This window comes from Patella vulgata, chromosome 9 (assembly GCF_932274485.2).
Source record: "Patella vulgata chromosome 9, xgPatVulg1.2, whole genome shotgun sequence".
Lineage (NCBI taxonomy): Eukaryota > Metazoa > Mollusca > Gastropoda > Patellidae > Patella > Patella vulgata.
In genome coordinates, this window is record NC_065887.2 from 23,838,906 (window position 1) to 23,857,158 (window position 18,253).

The following is an 18,253-nucleotide window of genomic DNA, read 5'->3' on the forward strand; positions in this document are numbered from 1 at the left end:
GCAAAGTAATATATCTGGAGAGTCAGTCAAAATATATACATTCTAACTGGAAAAGCAAAATTTTTAATGCATGGATAAATTGAACCCTAACATTCTTGAGCCAATATTATTGATTGTTCGTAACACATTATTGACACAGTAGATTAAAAATATTAATTTAGTAGACCTAATAAAATACAACATCTCAATACAAGTGTTAAGTTTCCACATCCGACTGGTTCAAAAACTAAAAAGAAATGAAAAGTTTAATTTCCTAATTTTCTGCACTAACTCAGCTAATGAAGACAGGAATATACCATACTGTGTGCTATAAGGGAAATTTGCCAGGACAGTGGCACTACAGCCTTCTTTTATTTTGAAGTCCAACTTTCAAGGGTTCTTTAATATGCACGCCAGTGTGTACACAACACCATGGTTTTCTTGCGATCCGAACGACTAGACACTGTTACTTGTCAGGCCCTCAGTTCTGCACCACTGACATTGGGAAATCATGCTGGAAAATCCAGAGGAACTTTTTCAGCCAAGACCAGGAGCGAATTCAAGACTTCTTTGTTAGCAAGCCAGAGTCTTACTCACTGAGCCACCATGGCCCCAAATAGAAGTGATGACAACAGGTTAATTTAGCAATATTAGCCCTGGTCTCGGGAAGATATACCTTTACTACTATCATGAGTTTGCTTTGATCAGACTTGTCCTCTTTTGTTTAGTGACAGCAGAATTATAGGCATTATTCTATGATACAAGAGAAAGTAATTTGGCCATTAAGTTAATATTCTTTTTTGTCTTTCAGTGTGGATTTTTCAAAAGAAAGAAGCCAGAAGATATGCAGACATATGAAGTCAAGTTTGAAAAGAAAAAAGAGTTTGTGGAAGAATATTACGATTAAATTTAGTTGCTTTTAGCCAGACACAAAGAAATCATGAATATTTGTATTTTCTAGCAGCTAATGAATATTCATATCTTCTAGCAGCTAATTAATATTCATATTCTGTTCCTAGTTCTAGGACCTGTAAGAACATTCCTTATTTATATTAAAACAAACAGGCCACAGGAACTTGTGATATGCAAATCATAAGTGTGCCTTTTTTTTTAGAACTAAATGTACATGGTTTTAAATTTCACTCATTGCTCTCTGCGTTTTTCAATTTGTGACTTTTGCTTTCATATTTTGATTTGTTTACATATTGTGATGCTAACTACTCACTTGTTTCGCATTGTGGCTTCAACCTTGATATCTGCTTTCACATTGTGACGTGACCTATCACATTGTGATATCTGCCCCCACATTGTATTGGCCTTCAAATTGTGATCCTAACTTTCACATTGTTATATCTGCCTTCACATTGTGTCAAATACTTTGTGACGTCCTCTTTATATCTTGATGACATACTATATTACTTGAAGACTTCCATCTTGTTTTTGTGGTGTTTTTCATAAATTGTGTTAATCCGGATTAAAGATTAGAATGTATTATCATGTTAAATTGTAGATTGTAAGGGTATTTATAGCCTTTCTCTACAACATGTGTATTTACATAATATTTACATTAAAAAAAATAGAAGAAAATAGAAAAATGAAAGTTTTGATTTTATGTTTTGTGAGTGAGAAATATTTTTATCATTCAAAATCATGCCCATTCCAGGATATTATCGATGTTGCATATAACTTGGTTTTTTTTTTTGTTATAAACATAAATAATACAATAAAGATCTGACATATACTCAGGGACAGTATTAAGACAATATATAATTACTGAAAAGAAAACAAACCAAAATCATCAGGGATACAATTTAGAACCAACTAGGTAGAAGATAAAACACCCCTTTTAATTAGTTGACTTGTCTAAACTTGATACATAAAGTATATTTTAGATTGACTTATGTTATATTTGAGGGTTGTAATGATATAGATACAGTGTGTAAGATGATTTATGTTTGGAAATAAAAAAATATGTTCAAGTATACAAGTTAAAATGAATAGGATAAAGAAGAAAAAATTGGCTTCCCTAAATACCTATGGAGTGTCTTTTTTGGATCATATTTTACACATAAGGGTGTCAGTGGATGTTATATGGCCATATCTTTTGTTTTATTCCCCAGATTTCTCACTCACTTAACATAAATCTATAATATTTACATATATATCATGATTTATTTGTTCACGTTTTTTTATTCAGTATTCTAGTATTACATGTTCAACAAAAAATTAAACCATTTCCTTTAACTACTGATGGTGTGATTTACCATAAAATCCACAATATTTTGTGATTTATCCCATGTTATAAAACCAATAATTATGTCAATATCCATGTTATCAAACCAATAATTATGTTAACCATAAAACTGGTAATGATATTCTTAACCATAATTGACTAATGTGTGTGCTTCCATTATGCTTATTTTTTATGTACAACAAATGAACTGAATTATGTTTTATAATTTTAACATTAACTGGTTGGTGGCAACTTCTATCCATGCCTAAATCGGGACATAAAAAGAGTGACCTGTTGACCTGCACAATGTGCTACCATGAAAACTCATTTAAATTCCACCTAGACCTGTGATGTGCACCATGGTTGGTTTATGAATATGTTACCATGGAAACATAGTATTAAATGTTATTGTTTAATACAAATATTATAGTGCTTTATAGATCTATGAGTGTCTAACAGTGTGTTAATAATAGTGATTTTGAACCAGTACTGCGATGTTGAGATTACAGTAATAATAAAGTAAAGAAACTTGTGACAACTTCTGTTTAAATACACCTTGAGACTAGTATACAGATTATAGATAGTAAAAAGTAGAATTTGATAATATACATAATAACTTGGGCATTATTTAGATATTGTGGTCATTGTATATCAGTTTAAAACATTATATATATCTATTCATATATCAGTGTATGCTTGGCAGTAAAATATTTTGGGTTTTTTTTTTAATCATTTGAAAATGTATGTGTTGTGTGAACTTTTTAGGGTTTTAATTATTTTTGGTATTGGTATTGTACATATATCCTACATTTTTTATTTCCTTTCTTTGATGGGGGTTTCCATGCTCATTCATTCCACTTTGTAAAAAAAAAACCAACCAAAAATAGATGTTTTTATTTTTTAAAACATTTATAAACATTGCAACTGCCACTCCATACTTAATTAATAAATTAATGCCTTTCTTGTACATATAAATTAATTTGAAATTAATTTTGGTATCTAGATTTCAATCCTTCTTTGTTCCATAAGTAATGAAACATAGTTCTTATTCTTGACACATGAATTGTGCACTTTTGATATTACCTTAGATGTATGCCCAGATAACCAATAAAAAACTGAAAATATATATTTTCAATATATCCTTCAAACAAAATAAAGTTATTGACTTTACAGGGATTTCAGTGCTTGTGGTTGACCAATCAGTTACGTGCTTGTTGTATATATTGGACAATAATTAATGTATGTGTGTATGTTAGTATGTACATGTAGCTTAAGTTTTGTGCTTTATGTCTTTGCTTTAGATGCTTTTTAAAGCAAATATTTAAGCATGCTTTGAGATAATTCTCTCCACATTTATCTAGCAATGTTTCTATGTGTTTCGATAGCTTTCTGTGCTAATATTGCCTTTTTGTAACAATCATGGTTTCTTTTTTTGTGATAAATTGGGATTGACTTAACTGTGACCCCTCTAAAAAGAACTTTGCTAGTCTCAAATTCACAAAACATTGGTTTTAGTACCATTACATTTATTTTCATTTATGTTTTAAAGAGTTACACCTTGTTGGGATTATTTTGCGTGTAGTATGGCTCTTCTGTGCTTACTATAAGGATATTTCAGCTTGCCTGAGCATTTCAAAAATAGAAAAGGAATCAAAAATATAAATAAAGAAAACATCATAATTATGTATGTAATACACAAAATGTAATCATGTAGTTTTCTAGGTATGAAATATGTTACAAGGTTAATGAGGTCATTCTTTCGAACCCCGAAAGTTTATCACTATATTATGATGCTTGATTAGGCTGAAGATGATTATAAAGGTTGTTAAAATGATTTTAATAATTCCTGTCAGTCGGCATCAATTTTAATACAGAAACTGTAAGGGCAGCATAACACAGATTATAGTAAACATAAAAGATAGATATATTACTCATTAGATAGTAGCCTAATTTAAATCCCAATGATCAAAGGAATAATAAAAAGAAATCATGAATTTGTTATTGAGGTGGATATCATGTTTTTTATGATGTAAATAGTTGAATGATATAATGTAGCACTGTAAATATTACTCACAAGATATAACTGAGGCACGAATGATTGAGAATTTGAAAAATTTTATTATTTTGATAAAATTATTTGATTGAATTCTAACTTAATGCAAAGAAAATTAAAGGGTTTTATTACAAAATCATGTGAAAAAAGACTTGTGAAAATGAGGTAAATAATTTTGACAGTAGCCATTATAAATTCCAATGTTTTAAATGTTCTACTAGGAAGACGACTAAAATGTTCTTGTCAAAGGAGTTAATCTGACTATTGTTGCCACACGTTCTTGTATATTGAACAAAGTGTAGTATTATTTAATATAGGATGTATATGTAGCTTAAAATGTATTTATTTTATATAAGTAGTTAGTTAGATAGTTTATATACAATATTATGGAAACCCAATCAGCATTTTATTTGTAATACAAAATGCTTAGTTTTATATATCTACCATAATGAAAGATGGATAAAAAGCTGATTGGTCCATGCAGTACACCATGTCTACATGTGGAGTCTTATGTATATGTATAACTGACTGTTTCTTGTTCAAATTCCTAATTCTTGGTTACACTGCACAGTGCAGAATATGACTACTTGCTGCATTTGCTATATTCTATAGCACTTCAGCTATAAGTTTCACGGATCAAAATCATGGTCCTGATTTATTGAATGTTACAAGGACATAATATTAAATGTGGGAGAACCGCACTACATATAAACAAACAGAAACCTGCAAGCAATGCACATCACAGACCAGACACAGACATTATGAGCAATAAACAATAAGGGTACCATCAAGTGAATTATAATGTTATTTAAAGATTTCAGCAGTTTCCATCGACATCATGTCAATTTTAAAACCCATTATTGGTCTTATAATTCATATTTGAATAAAATTCTTAGAATGATCCCAAGTAAGACATTATGGTTGTATATTATACAGTATTTTGTTTATATAATCTTAACCTTAAGATCTTATGTTATTTTATGGTTGACTTTAAATAACTTATGTAAACCATCAAGATCAGAACAAAATTAATTATGAGTTACCCAGAGGAATTCCTGACATCTGATTACTTCAGAAAATGACGTTAAATTAACATTAAAAACATGACCAAAATGATGGTTAACCGACTGACCATTTGATGTAAAGTTTACGTAAAATTAGCGTCATGATGTTATGTGGGAAAGTGTTTCGGCGAAGTAAGGTCTCGAAATATTAACCATACATTATGCAAGAGCTAAATCTGCCTATTTCAAGTCTTTATTTAGGCATCAGATGTTATAGAAATTGTTAATTGATCGGGCCTTTATTTACACGACAAGCTCAAACTCAACTCTGTAGACCCACGGATGGCTTGGATACGTTTGGATTTAAACAGTCGTCCATTTAAAATTAAATCAATAAATGGCGGACCAAGCTAACGTTTACCGTCAGTCGCTGATGTCACTGCCGGAAACTGGTGATGAAAGGCCTGCCAAGCGAGGCTACCATAGCCATTGAGCACGTAATTAGACTGAAATTTTCAACATTTTCTTTTTTTATCATCTATTTTTGAATTATTATAGCAAGAATGGACAACTCTTTATAAAACTCTTAACTAATGTATCTTTAATCAAGTAGTTCTTAACTGACACCCCCCACCTCCCAAAAAACCCAACAAAAACAAACAAATTAATGTCCTCCTGAAGTCAGATTTCTAGTGGAAATTTATTAATTGGTTTTCAATGGCCATAGAAAATCAAAAGACACTAAACATGATTTTCACCATGATTTTTTTTTATGATGTGACATGATCCTCAGATCACTCATTATATTTAAATTTTAGAAACGTATATATTTGTAAGTGTTAGAGGACCGCCACAAACAAAACACATAAGACAAATAGCCAAAAGTATCTGCTGTAGAAAAATGACGTAGCAATTCGTTGATTAACTTTTGCCTGGCTATCATTATAATAATAAAATTTAAATGGGTTTTTATTGTTTTATGTTTGCTAAGAGCTATCATGCAGCTTAACTTATTTTATTTGGTTGTGATTTGCCTCAATATTATGATTATTTTTGTCAGTTTTTTGTTGTTGTTTACATTTTGTATTCAGTCAGCATGTGAAAGATTTATATCAGTATAAAAGATATTATAGATTTTGTATCATGAAATAAACACGTTGACATTTATACTGTAGATTTATTTATAAAGGAATAAAGAACTTGTACATACATTTTATCTCTTTTGTGTTCTGTGCATTCCATTGTTTTCGCTTTGGCTGGTATAACTCCAATTCACAAAGAGTTGAAAGACGTGGTAATGTTAAAGTCACACATATTATTTTTAGGTGACTGCGCGAATATATTACGCCATTTTTTTGCCATCCTAATACAGATCAGAATTATTGTAATTAAGTGGTGTGTATGGGGGGTAATGATTGATTTTACGAGTAATGTTGCTACAAAAACTCTTTATAGCCAAATGCTGAAGAGAGGGGGAATGCGGGCATTGCCCTCACATAGCCAGTGTTGCAGCTTCACTGTTTGTAACATAATTTTACTTATTTCCATGCAAACTGTGTTGACGTGTTGAAAATTTTGCAACTGAACCTAATTTTACTTGCGCAAAGCCTTGAATAGTGTATCAATTGTAGGCGTAAATAAGACTTGTCGCGGGTCACAAATACTGCAGCTACCAGATACGGTGTCAAAGTATAGGCCTACTAGTACTAAAAGTGCAATACTAATATCTTTTCAATTCAACTTTCCATTTCAAGGAGGGGTCGAGGGGTGCATGTCAAATGCAAGTCCAGGGTAAGGGTGTTTTTTTTTAAATCGAGGTGTATTTTTGTGCCACAACATCTCGGCTCACAGTATTCCCGAGTCTGTAGTGATACAGGCTTCACTCAAAATGAAAAACAAACTCACAATAAATCAGAAAAAACCCCTCAAAAAATGAATACAAGAAATGATGCGACCGGTCTATTGGCGTTTGCTTGATGCGTCCCAACGCTCACACCAATAATATTCTTTTCTTACCCCCAAACAATGACAATTCATTTAGAGGAAAACACAGTTTATTGGCATCAATACTGGAAGGTACACCTATTTAAGAGACGTATGATGTTTTAATCCTTTTTGCCCACGATGTAAAATTATCCTTTGCCGGGCCGAGATGTCACATCATCACTCACCGCAGTTTACATAAACACATGGTCATTATGTCCCCCGTATTGCACTAAGAGCATTTTCCCCCCAGAAATCGAATATCTCCTTAACTCGTACTATGTGAGCCACATGTGAAACGGTACAATACTTTTTGAATTATTCCACTTTAAATAGTGTATTCACGGTTAGTTTCAATTTGGATCCAAGTTTAGTTCAACATGGCAGCCGTGTATAATAATTATTGACCAAACCCTAACCTTAACGACCAATGAGTTCATCGACACCCATTTTATGCGGACTACCATTCCAAGACGTTATATTCATTGTGATGTCACAAGTAATTTTTTACGTCACTACTTATTGTCTATTTGTCGAGAAAGTTTATTATTAATATTCGTATGGCATTATCTATTCAACAAGTTTATTTTAGTGGCAAAAAATAAACAGCGTCCGGGTATTAGGTAAGAAATCTAAACTATATTTTTTTCAATAAATTATAGTGATCATTTTGCAATAAAAAAAAAGCCTTCCTCGCCATGGCGCTTAATACTGTGCGGCTGACGAAGCATCTAATTTGTCTGTTGCATGGTGTCTTATGGTCGCCTTCGCTTTTCCCAAAACTCCAAAATGGGCGAAACGTAATGTCAATATCTTCGCATATATCATACCTATTTAAATAATAGAGAAATTCTTACAAGTAAAACCTATGTTAATGTACAGTGGTAAACTATGGAAGCCTATAACTACCATTCATAATTTCTACTTTTCGCCTCTTCAGAACACGAAAGTCGAAAAGTTGAAAAGTAGAAGTTACGACAAAATGTGAGGCGACAAGACGGTATACAAGCCAAAATCAACTCGAAAATAGGAAATTAAGACATTTTTGTTAAGGAGAATTGCGCGTATTCAAATGTGACCTGGAAGGCAGAGAGTACAACAACTTCCTAGGCGAAAAGTACGACAGATCATAGGTCGCTAATAGCGCAGTGTGTTAATTTCCTAATTTCTACTTTTCGAGTTGCATTTTGGCTTGTATAGCGTGTTGGCGCCTTCTTACTGACATCAGTAAATACAAAAATATGACTAAGTCGAAAGTCGACAAGACGGCATACAAGCCAAAATGCAAGTCGAAAAGTAGAAATTAAGAAAAAACGGGGGGCGCTATTATCGCGGTGTGTTATTTCTTAATTTCCTATTTTCGAGTTGATTTTGGCTTGTATACCGTCTTGTCGCCTCATATTTTATATTGCTTTTCAATTATCATATTTAAGACGTTTGAAATGCCATCGTGTCCCGAAGATTTCGAGAAGGGATTGGAACCTGGATACTTCAAAAGAGAGGGGAGAAAATTTTGCCTGAAGAATGGAAAGATCTTTGAGGTGCAAAAGTTAAAAGAAGAAAATCAGACTACCAGAAAGTTTGTCCTAGTTGGGGATATTCCTGGTGGTTGTAAATCAACAAAAAATCAAAATAAAGGTAAATAAAATTTTAACATTTTATATATTATACGTAGATATGCAGGCATCGTGCACAGAACAGAGTAAACTCTTTAACTCCTGATATCTCTAACACAATGTAATATAAACTATAAATTGGGCGTTTATGTTTTTATTGACGTAGCTATATGAGCACACGATTGGTGATATGATACCTACTCGATTTGGCACTTTGCTTCGTACCTAATTTATTATCTTTTTTCTGTATTATAATCTTCCAGTCAGACCAGAATGTTTTATGAAGCTGTTTATGGATAGTACTTCACCACCAGAAAGTATCAAACCATACATATTGGTTAGACCGGAAAAGGGTATAAAAATACATGCAGACGAACCTCGTAAAAATATTTTCGGACCTCGTCCAAAAGTAATGAATCTACCTGCACAAGAACAAGTAACAACGGTTAAAGAAGCAGAACGTGGAGAAAATGGCGAAACTGAAGATAGCGAAGCAGAAGATAAAGGTAGCGAAACTAATGAAACCGAAGATAAAGATAAAGTAACAGTAATACAAGATATGGAAACACAAAATCAAAACAACAAAAATAAAGAAACTAAAGATAGTGAAACACAAGACAGCAAGGTGGAAAGGTGTGGAATAAACGAAATGGGTGATAAAGAAAGAGAAGACAGAGAAACGGAAGAGGAAGTACGGGCCGTGGTGGAAATGGAAATAGCTGCCAAAATAAATGAAAACCGGGATATAGATAGCAACGATCCACAAGACAGGGAAACAGTAATAGAAGCATCTGCATGTATCATTGATGGGGGAGTACCTGTAAAAGAAGTTAAAAACAAGAAAAATAAAAGTAATATCGGAAAATTTATCATTAGAATGCAAACAAGGTTAAGAAAATTTTGTACACGTCGTCGTGTGTTAAAAAAAAAACATAGGCTGAAAGATTAAAGCTCTCATATGCTAGAGTTAAAATTAAAGGACTATGGTCATATTGGATAAAAAAAACTATTTTTAAAATTTACTTTCAGCTAAGTCTGGCACTAGTTTATACGGTTCGCTGTTATGCATAATTCAATTCTAGTAAGGGCATGGTGCATTTTGGATTTTAAATGCATTAACAATTTGTAGAGATTTATTGTATACATAACCATTGTTATATAAATAAATTCAAATATTGGTTTACAACATTGTACTGTGTTGATATGCTTGTCACGGCTTTTATTTCTGATTTGTGAGCACGCAATCAGAAGATTAACGCTTCCTCAGGGGTGAAAATAAGGATATTTTAATGTCATAATAAAGACATTTTCGTGCTTGAAACTATATACCCATGACCTATCAACCTGCAAGAGCAATCATGGAGACAGAAGCTGGTGCTGTTAGCTACAATTGCCCAAGAGTAATTTCAAACAAAATACACCAGGGCCCGGTTCCTAGAAAATTCTTAAAGTAAGCACAAAGTCATGCTTCACTTTTTCTTACGTAAGAAACTTATAAAAATACCGTCCCTAGAAAATTCTCAAGACCATTCTTACGAAAGCACAAGTCAAGTATAAGTCTAAGCACATTGTGACTGGTAAAGTTTACCATAAACTGCGACTACGATGCTCTTTAACGCAATAAAAACAACTTTGGTATGCGAATTACGTCTTAAATTTGTCGTCTGCTTCATTGACGTCATATATAATGTTCATTTCGATGCATTTGACATGTCCCCTATATAAAATATGCCACAAGATAAAAAAACGCAGACACATACAAACTAACTGAATAATTGTGAGAGCGCCTGATCTTAAAGTAGCCTGTATGTTTGTAGCCTATCAGGGTAGGCCTAGAAGCGAAATTTTCTATAGCATTCTTAATTTGAAATTTCTTACGGAGAAGGATTTTCTCGTCTTGTAATTGTCTCTTTGGTATCAAAAGGTGTCGAAAATGCCGTCGAATAACTCTACGGTCAGCCATCTTTCTGAAGCAGAAACAGACTTAAGGTTGGTAAGCAAGCCGTGTACCTTGCTTGGGACTTGTCCTTAGATTGACTATGTTTAAGAACGAAGTTGTGCTTAAGTTTTTTCTTGGAACGCATAATAACGTTCTTGTGCTTACAATGAAGTCTACTTAAAATCTAAGCACAAAAACGTTCTTAAGGATTTTCTGGGAACACAAAATAAGGTAAGTCTACTTAAATCTAAGCACAAGAACGTGCTTAAGAATTTTCTAGGAATCGGGCCCAGGTTGGTCAAATCGGGTCCATTTAAAGGACAATATTGGTGCCAGTCATTATCACATATGTGATAGAACTGGTTAAACACGTTCCAAATATTATTTTATCACAGAGATCATTGCTACGATAGATGAGTAATCAATGTTTCAACAATAGGAAGTGACGAACGCAAAAGGAAAACACGAGTTATCGCTTTATATAACTGAATGAAGTGACAGGTGATAACAGATACATGGGCGAATTTCTGCTCACTAATAATTCCTTCGAAGACCAAAAGTTGTGTTATGGGCCTGTGAAAGGATATCTGACAATTCATAAACAGAATTGACTCTCACTAGATAAGAGAACTTGAAAGAAACATAGAAAAAGTCCGTGCATTACCATGTTTTTATTAGTATAGAATGAATAAACACCCGTGAATGTACGGACTGTTTCTATTTTTCTCTTGTTCTCTTATCTAATGACATGCAATTACTTTTTTGAATTGTCAGATATACTCTTATAGTCTCATATAACAACTGTTAGTCTTCGAAGGAATTTTTAGTGAGCAGAAATTCGCCCATGTATCTGTTATCACCCGTCACTTCAGCAAATTATATAGCAGGATAACTCGTGTTTTCCTTTTGCGTTCGTCACTTCCTATTGTTGAAACATTGATTATTCATCTATCGTAGCAAAGATCTCTGTGATAAAATAATATTTGGAACGTGTTTAACCAGTTCTATCACATATGTGATAACGACTGGCACCAATATTGTCCTTTAATCATAACAGCAAATAGCTGAACGGTGGGTTGAGGGGCACCAATTAGGGGTTCTGTTACATACACTGCGCATGTCTGGGATATCCCATAATCCCCCGTTCCGCTTTTTTTGTTTCCCCATCTTCATTAGCCAATTGGAGCCGTGGTGGCTCATTGGCAGGACGGAAGGCTTGGCAAGGGACAACGTATAATACACATTGGCGTTGGAATTCGAAATATGAGTCGGTCGTAGTGCCACAGTCAGGGCAAAATTTCCCTTATGGCAAGCTGTATGCCATATACCTGTCTTAATTAGCCCAGTCGGTCGAGACAAGCAGAACCTTAACCTAAATTTAATTTCATTTCATTTCAAAAGGGAGCCACGGTGGCTAGGTGGTTAAGACGCTGGCTCGCTAGCCTGGAGGTCGGGTGTTCGATCCCTGCATTGGCCGAGAGAGTTCATCCAGATTTTCCGACGTGGTTTCCCCCTTGTCAGTGGTGCAGAACGGAGGGCCTGACAAGGAAACCTGTCTAGTCCTTCGGATGAGACGGAAAACCGAGGTCCCGTGTATACATTGGAATGCACGTCAAAGATCCCTTGGGAGTTGGAATTCGATATAAGAGTAGGCGACAGTGCTGCTGTCCGGGAAAAATTTCCATCATAGCACACTGTATGGCGTATGCCCGTCTTCATTAGCCCAGTATAGGAGCAGAACAGTAGGACGTTAAACCCCATTTCATTTTCATTTCAAAAGCTACTTTCTCCGAGCGACAGACTTTCAAAATGCACAATCCGAAACCTCTCGATGTATATCCCCACGCGTAGGCTATTTACCCAAGGCTTATTGTATGCCTCCAAGATAGCCATTGTTTTTAAGATTCCTCCAAGATAGCCATTGTTTTTAAGATTGTCGTCTATTTGACACGATACAGGAAAGTATATCATTAATCCAAATAACACACCATATGAATCCTATTATTTAGACTTAAGTCAAAGATTACAATCTATTTTCTTTTGTTTCTGAATTTTACTTATCCTGATTTATTAGACGTTATTTACAATTAACGCAGTTGGGATTGTAAAGTATTGTCAAGATTACTTGTATCGTGAAATGCCGTTTAAGACACTGAATAATAATAATTTGATGTTAATAAATCGATCTTAACACGACCTGTTCATCAAAGAACTTTTTTCAGATATATTTGAAATACAGTGAGGGAGTGGGTTGGGTTACACCAATGTTATATTGAGCTAACTTATCATAAATTCTTCATCACATTAATTTAAAGGACACTATTGGCGCCAATCATCAATTAGAACAAAAGTTGCAATTAAAAAGCAATTAGATGCATATAAATAGCAACTACGTAAATCTGGCAGATATTCTACCAGTGATCATGGACAATAACTCTAATTACAGAAACAGTTTTGTTGATAATCTAAGTCATGAATATAAATAAATCGGCCTTTGTGTTTGAGTCTTAAACGACTTACTTGGTTACGTATAACCGTATAGGTATTTCACAAATAAAATTAATAACGGAAATGCATGATAGGGCAAGATTCAACATAGTTAAAGTTTCGTTAGTGTGTAGTCCAACACAGTTCTTTGAGGTTCCACCGTTAGGTTGTGTACCAGTCCAATTAAATGTAGTTGATCCGTCCAACCATTGCCATTTTCCTTCACTGAGCTTATCGTTACCGCCAGTAAACACTTGTCTGGCTGGTACGAACTCTAAAAGTAAAAAAATAAAAATTATTAATAACCAGAAGTTTGTTAATTAACTCCAAGTTTTAACATCCAATGATCAACACCACAAGTTTTATAAGGATATCTTGTTTTTCATTTATTAAGAGGCTACTAAATCACTTTGAGTATATAATTTTTATGCGTCCACATTTCAGTGTGTGTGTGTGTGTGTGTGTGGCACTATGGGGTACAGATGAGTGACACTTTGGGGTAGCACTAGCTGTGACATTATCGTCTAGGACCTTCTTCGACTGCACGCTGTGGGATCAATTATTTCAATCATCAATTAACTGACTCTGGAACACCGTTTATGTTGTTACAGGGTGATCCTAGCCTCTAAGCCGAGGAGGCTATGAGTATGTTCTCCTTGAGCTCCGAATAATGTCTTCCCTACGGCCTCATCATGATATCTGAAGGTAAATCAAACCATATCTCTCCTATATAGATATTATAATGCGCCATTTATTAGGGCGGGTCAATTCGGCCTACCATTTTTGGGTAAGTGTTTCGTATAGGCACCATTTTAAGTCAACACTATTCTAGTTAATTGTACTAATTCGTGCACGAGATGACTGGACTATAGTACCCTACTTCTAGCAATGGACACTGACATAACTGTCTAAGATAGCAGTAGAATAATGCAAGCTACTTCATTACCCCAGTTTTCGTAAAACATCATGTAGGTAAAGAATTTCTATATTAAACAGAAAACCTTTCTTATAACTAAAATAAACCATGTCATCATCCATGTTCGTCAGCCCGTCTGTCAACAATCTGCTTTTTTAAAGAATTTTTTTTTTCCAATTTGAGGTCGAAGCTTATCGATTTTCAGCGCCCCGAGATCATTCTTTCCAGGATCTCTCCTCTTTTCCGAAAACCATGTTAACACGATAGTGGGCAGGATACAGTTTTTAACGGATTTTTGTTCATCAAATTTGGTGCGAAACATTGGGGTTATGAGAGGACGAACCCTATCGATATGTAGCGCACAGTCACCTTTCATTCCGGAGTTACCTATTATTTGCCGAAAACCCTGTTATCTCGAAAGAGACTACAGGTTGTTTTTCTTTTAAAGAAATTGACTTCAAATTTGATGTAAATCTTTGTAGTCATGGGAATACGAGCTCTATCTATATTCAACTTTTGCTGACATTTCATTCTGGAGTTTTCAGAAAGCTTTGTTAAGAATTATGCAGTCCACCCACAATTAGTTTGTTAACGCGAAAGACAAAACAATTTGTAATGGATTTCTTTTCAATTTTGGTGTGAAGCATTGGGGTCAAGCTATTGGCATTCTGGAGTTATGCTCCGTTTCCGAAAACTTAGATAGGGGCTACTGTTTTTAACGGATTTATTCAAATTTTGCGTGAAGCTTTGGGTTAATAAGAGAGTAAACCCTCAGCGCTGTGGGAATTTGCTTTCCTTAGTTAGCCTACCCACCCTTAAAACCGTATTAACATGATCGAGGCTGTAGCTTTTAGCATATTATTTTCAAAACTGGTGTGAAGCGTTAGGATTGAGAAGCTAACTCCATTGATGTTCAAATTTGGTTGTAAGGCAATTGGATCGAAAAGGATGAACCCCGGGGCTTTCTGTTCCAGAGACATTATATTCCTGGAAAAACTTGAAGGCATAAAGAATCCTTATCAAATCTGGACAACGCCCAAGTTTTCTTTTTGGATAAGCTGCCGTCTATTGCTATCCATTCACACTTAGGAGAATGCGATAATGATGATAATTTAAAAAATATATTAAACTTCATTTACTAGAAATAATCTTAGTGCATGTCAAAGTGTGTGACAAACTGACGGAAAGACGGGCATACCCACTACCCAGTCAAATAGCTTATTGTTTTCGTAGAAGGCATTAGACAAAAAAAAATCGTATGAAGCTTTTTATGTGGCACAAGTAAACGAAAAACGGGTCTATATTAGATACGAGTTTATTAGGATTGACGGGTCTATATTAGATACGAGTTTATTAGGATTGACCTCCCGAGGCGCGATTAAAATTGGATTGCATTTACAAAACCAGTCTATCTTCCTTTAAAAAAAAATCGACGGCCATATTTTGTTTTTGATTTGAAAGTAGATTGTTGAATGAACGTGGTTATATGTGCAAAAAAGCGACCATGTTCCATTGCAAAATGCAAATAAATTTGGGCACTCGGTATTTTTTTTTTTTTTTAAAAAGAAAAACAATTGGCTATTTAAAAACATTTATTGCTTTTTTTAAAAAAAAAAGAAAACTGCCATTTTTACATTAATAACGTGTTTCAGATTATTTAGACTAACGTATACCTGATTTAAAGAGGTCGTCCAGCATCTGAAACCTTTCCAAAGAGTTAACAAGAAACAGATATCCGCCGTCTGCTTCACACCGAGCAAAGGCCTTGCTCCAGGTTGTAATGTCCGTATCGTTAAGGTAGGCCTTATAACATATATTGTAGGTTATGTTGTATATATAATTTGATGGACATACATCTGGAATATAAAGCAGAAATTAAAGTATTTACATTGCTCCCCTAGAACACATTTCCATTTATTTTATAACCTAGTCATTCCTGTACATCTCCGTACATTCTGTTTTATCTTGAAATGTTCCTTAAAAATCCTTATTTGAAAATCGAGAGCATTGGTAGGATCAGCGAATCGCCACTTTGAACTACCCGGTAACAGCATACGTATAAAGCGCATATTATGAATCATAAAATAGCCATGAACATTTGTCATGATTACCCAGCGCTTCGTTGCAATCGCCATGGGACATACGAAATGGTCTATGTTATCCAGAACGGGTCCGATGGATGTTAGGGGGAGAGACCTGAACTGTCGAAAAAAATCCCGTTTACAGACAGCGGCGTCGATCGTCAACGAGCGCCGAAATCTCTGAGCTTACCGTGTATGTGAATCTCGAAGAAAGTTTGGAAAACTTGACGGCCGCATACGCGTTTTCCTATTCCAGCCCGTGAATACAGCAACTTCAATGGTCCCATATAGCCGAACTTAGGTGGCTGACCTGAATTCCAAATCGTTTGTTGTGGGGTATGGGGAACTCGCTCTCCCCGAGAAAATTTCAAAATTTAACCGCCGCAGATACGTTTTTCTGCTATTCTAGCCCATGAGTTTAACAACTTCAAAGTTGTCCAATGGTTTGGCAACTGAAATCCCACTCAATGCCGACCTAACTTCCAATCATCCAATCAGATGCAACCGAAATCCCACTCTATGCCGACCTGAATTCCAATCATCCAATCAGACTGCTGGAGCTGAATTCACAAATAATAATTAATGCCCGAAAAATGTCGCACAAAGCAGTGTGACTCCCATACGCCTCGCAGTGTTTCGTTTGATTAGACTCAAACGACAGACTCATCCTACCTGCAGAGAAGCCAGCTACCATTTAATTTTCGTACGTTAGTTACGTACGTACTCACTGCTGTAAAGAAGGCAAATTCTTGTTCTAAATTATGACTGGTCAATAGTCCGATTAACAACCAATAGCTAACTGCGTAACAATATCAAACAGAGCCCCAAATTGGACCAAATATGTTTACATAACGTTACGTCATGACTCACGATTTTATGATGCCCAATTAACCAGTGCATAGCAGAATATTGCAGAAAAACTAATTGTGTGACAAACGAGGCTATCAGTACGGATATTATGTAAACAATACTGTTTTGAGACGAACAACACTTTCACTGTTTTTAATACCTTAAATCACTGTCCAAAGTTTTAGGGAAGGCCCCTGATTAAAAGAAGGGCTGTCATGTTGTGTGCTTGGGGATAGATTTGATTGAACGGGAAGAATAGACACACTCCCTCAAAAGCGCAAGTATCAGAAGCTAATCCAGCAATGGCCAGAGCGGGATTTCTCGGGCCATTGCTTCAGGAATATGTGTGACTCCAGACAAAATGCTATAATCCATTGTCAATTCAGTACAAATTCGCGGTATTCAATTAAAATAAAAGAAAATTAATGTTTTATTAGATTTCGGGCACTTTATTTTGCCAACTAGATAATATTTTGCCAAGCAGAGTGGCTTCAGACAAAATGTTTTAATCCATAGTCAATTCAGTACGACGTCACGGTATTCAATAAATAGAAATGCAAAATTAGTGTTTTATTAGACTTGGGCAGTTCATTTTGCCAACTAGATTATAAAATTATATCATAATTTTCCCCCACTTTATCTGCCTGCCCGAAGAGTCAGATTGCTCGAAGTTAAATTTGGTCGTTTTGATTTTTATGATCTTTAATTTAAAGTAGCCAAGTCTATAATTATAACCCAATATCATCTAAAGCATTCGACATTGAAAACACGAATTATTTGTCAATTTAAATCAACATTGATGTTGTAATCTTAACGGGAAAAGATGGGCTTCTGATATCCAGTATTTAAGACAAAATAAACATTTTATCATTGGTACACGAATTGTGTACCATAATGCGTTTCAGCGCCATTTGTAACAGGGGACTCGAAGAACGATGCTAGACATATTCCACAAGTCATGCGCAATAAATTCTATTGGTGTAGACTAGAATAACCAGACGCTAAAGACTGCCATTCGATTGAAACTTCTGGTGTATTTCGCCGAACGTAACTGATTTCAAATTATAGTGAAAACGGAAACGATTGAATGTAAATCAGTTTATATACATTTGT

General features: G+C 34.7%; 1 protein-coding gene and 1 long non-coding RNA gene across 3 annotated transcripts in view; one reads left to right on the forward strand and one right to left on the reverse strand.

Moving 5' to 3' along the window:
- Positions 1 to 6,480, forward strand: part of LOC126831780 (integrin alpha-PS1) — a 47,092-nt gene extending 40,612 nt beyond the window's left edge. For both annotated transcript variants that reach the window (XM_050562421.2, XM_050562422.2), the window contains exon 25: positions 791 to 6,480. In XM_050562421.2, coding sequence (XP_050418378.2) covers positions 791 to 886 — 96 coding nt within the window. In that variant the 3' untranslated portion in view covers positions 887 to 6,480. The remainder of the gene's footprint in view (positions 1 to 790) is intronic.
- Positions 6,481 to 12,860: 6,380 nt separating this feature from the next.
- Positions 12,861 to 17,061, reverse strand: LOC126831812 (uncharacterized). The gene is made up of 3 exons (XR_007684364.2): positions 16,964 to 17,061; positions 15,884 to 16,066; positions 12,861 to 13,568 (listed from the first exon to the last, which is right to left on the reverse strand). It is a non-coding gene; the product is annotated as an uncharacterized LOC126831812 (long non-coding RNA).
- Positions 17,062 to 18,253: the final 1,192 nt, after the last annotated feature.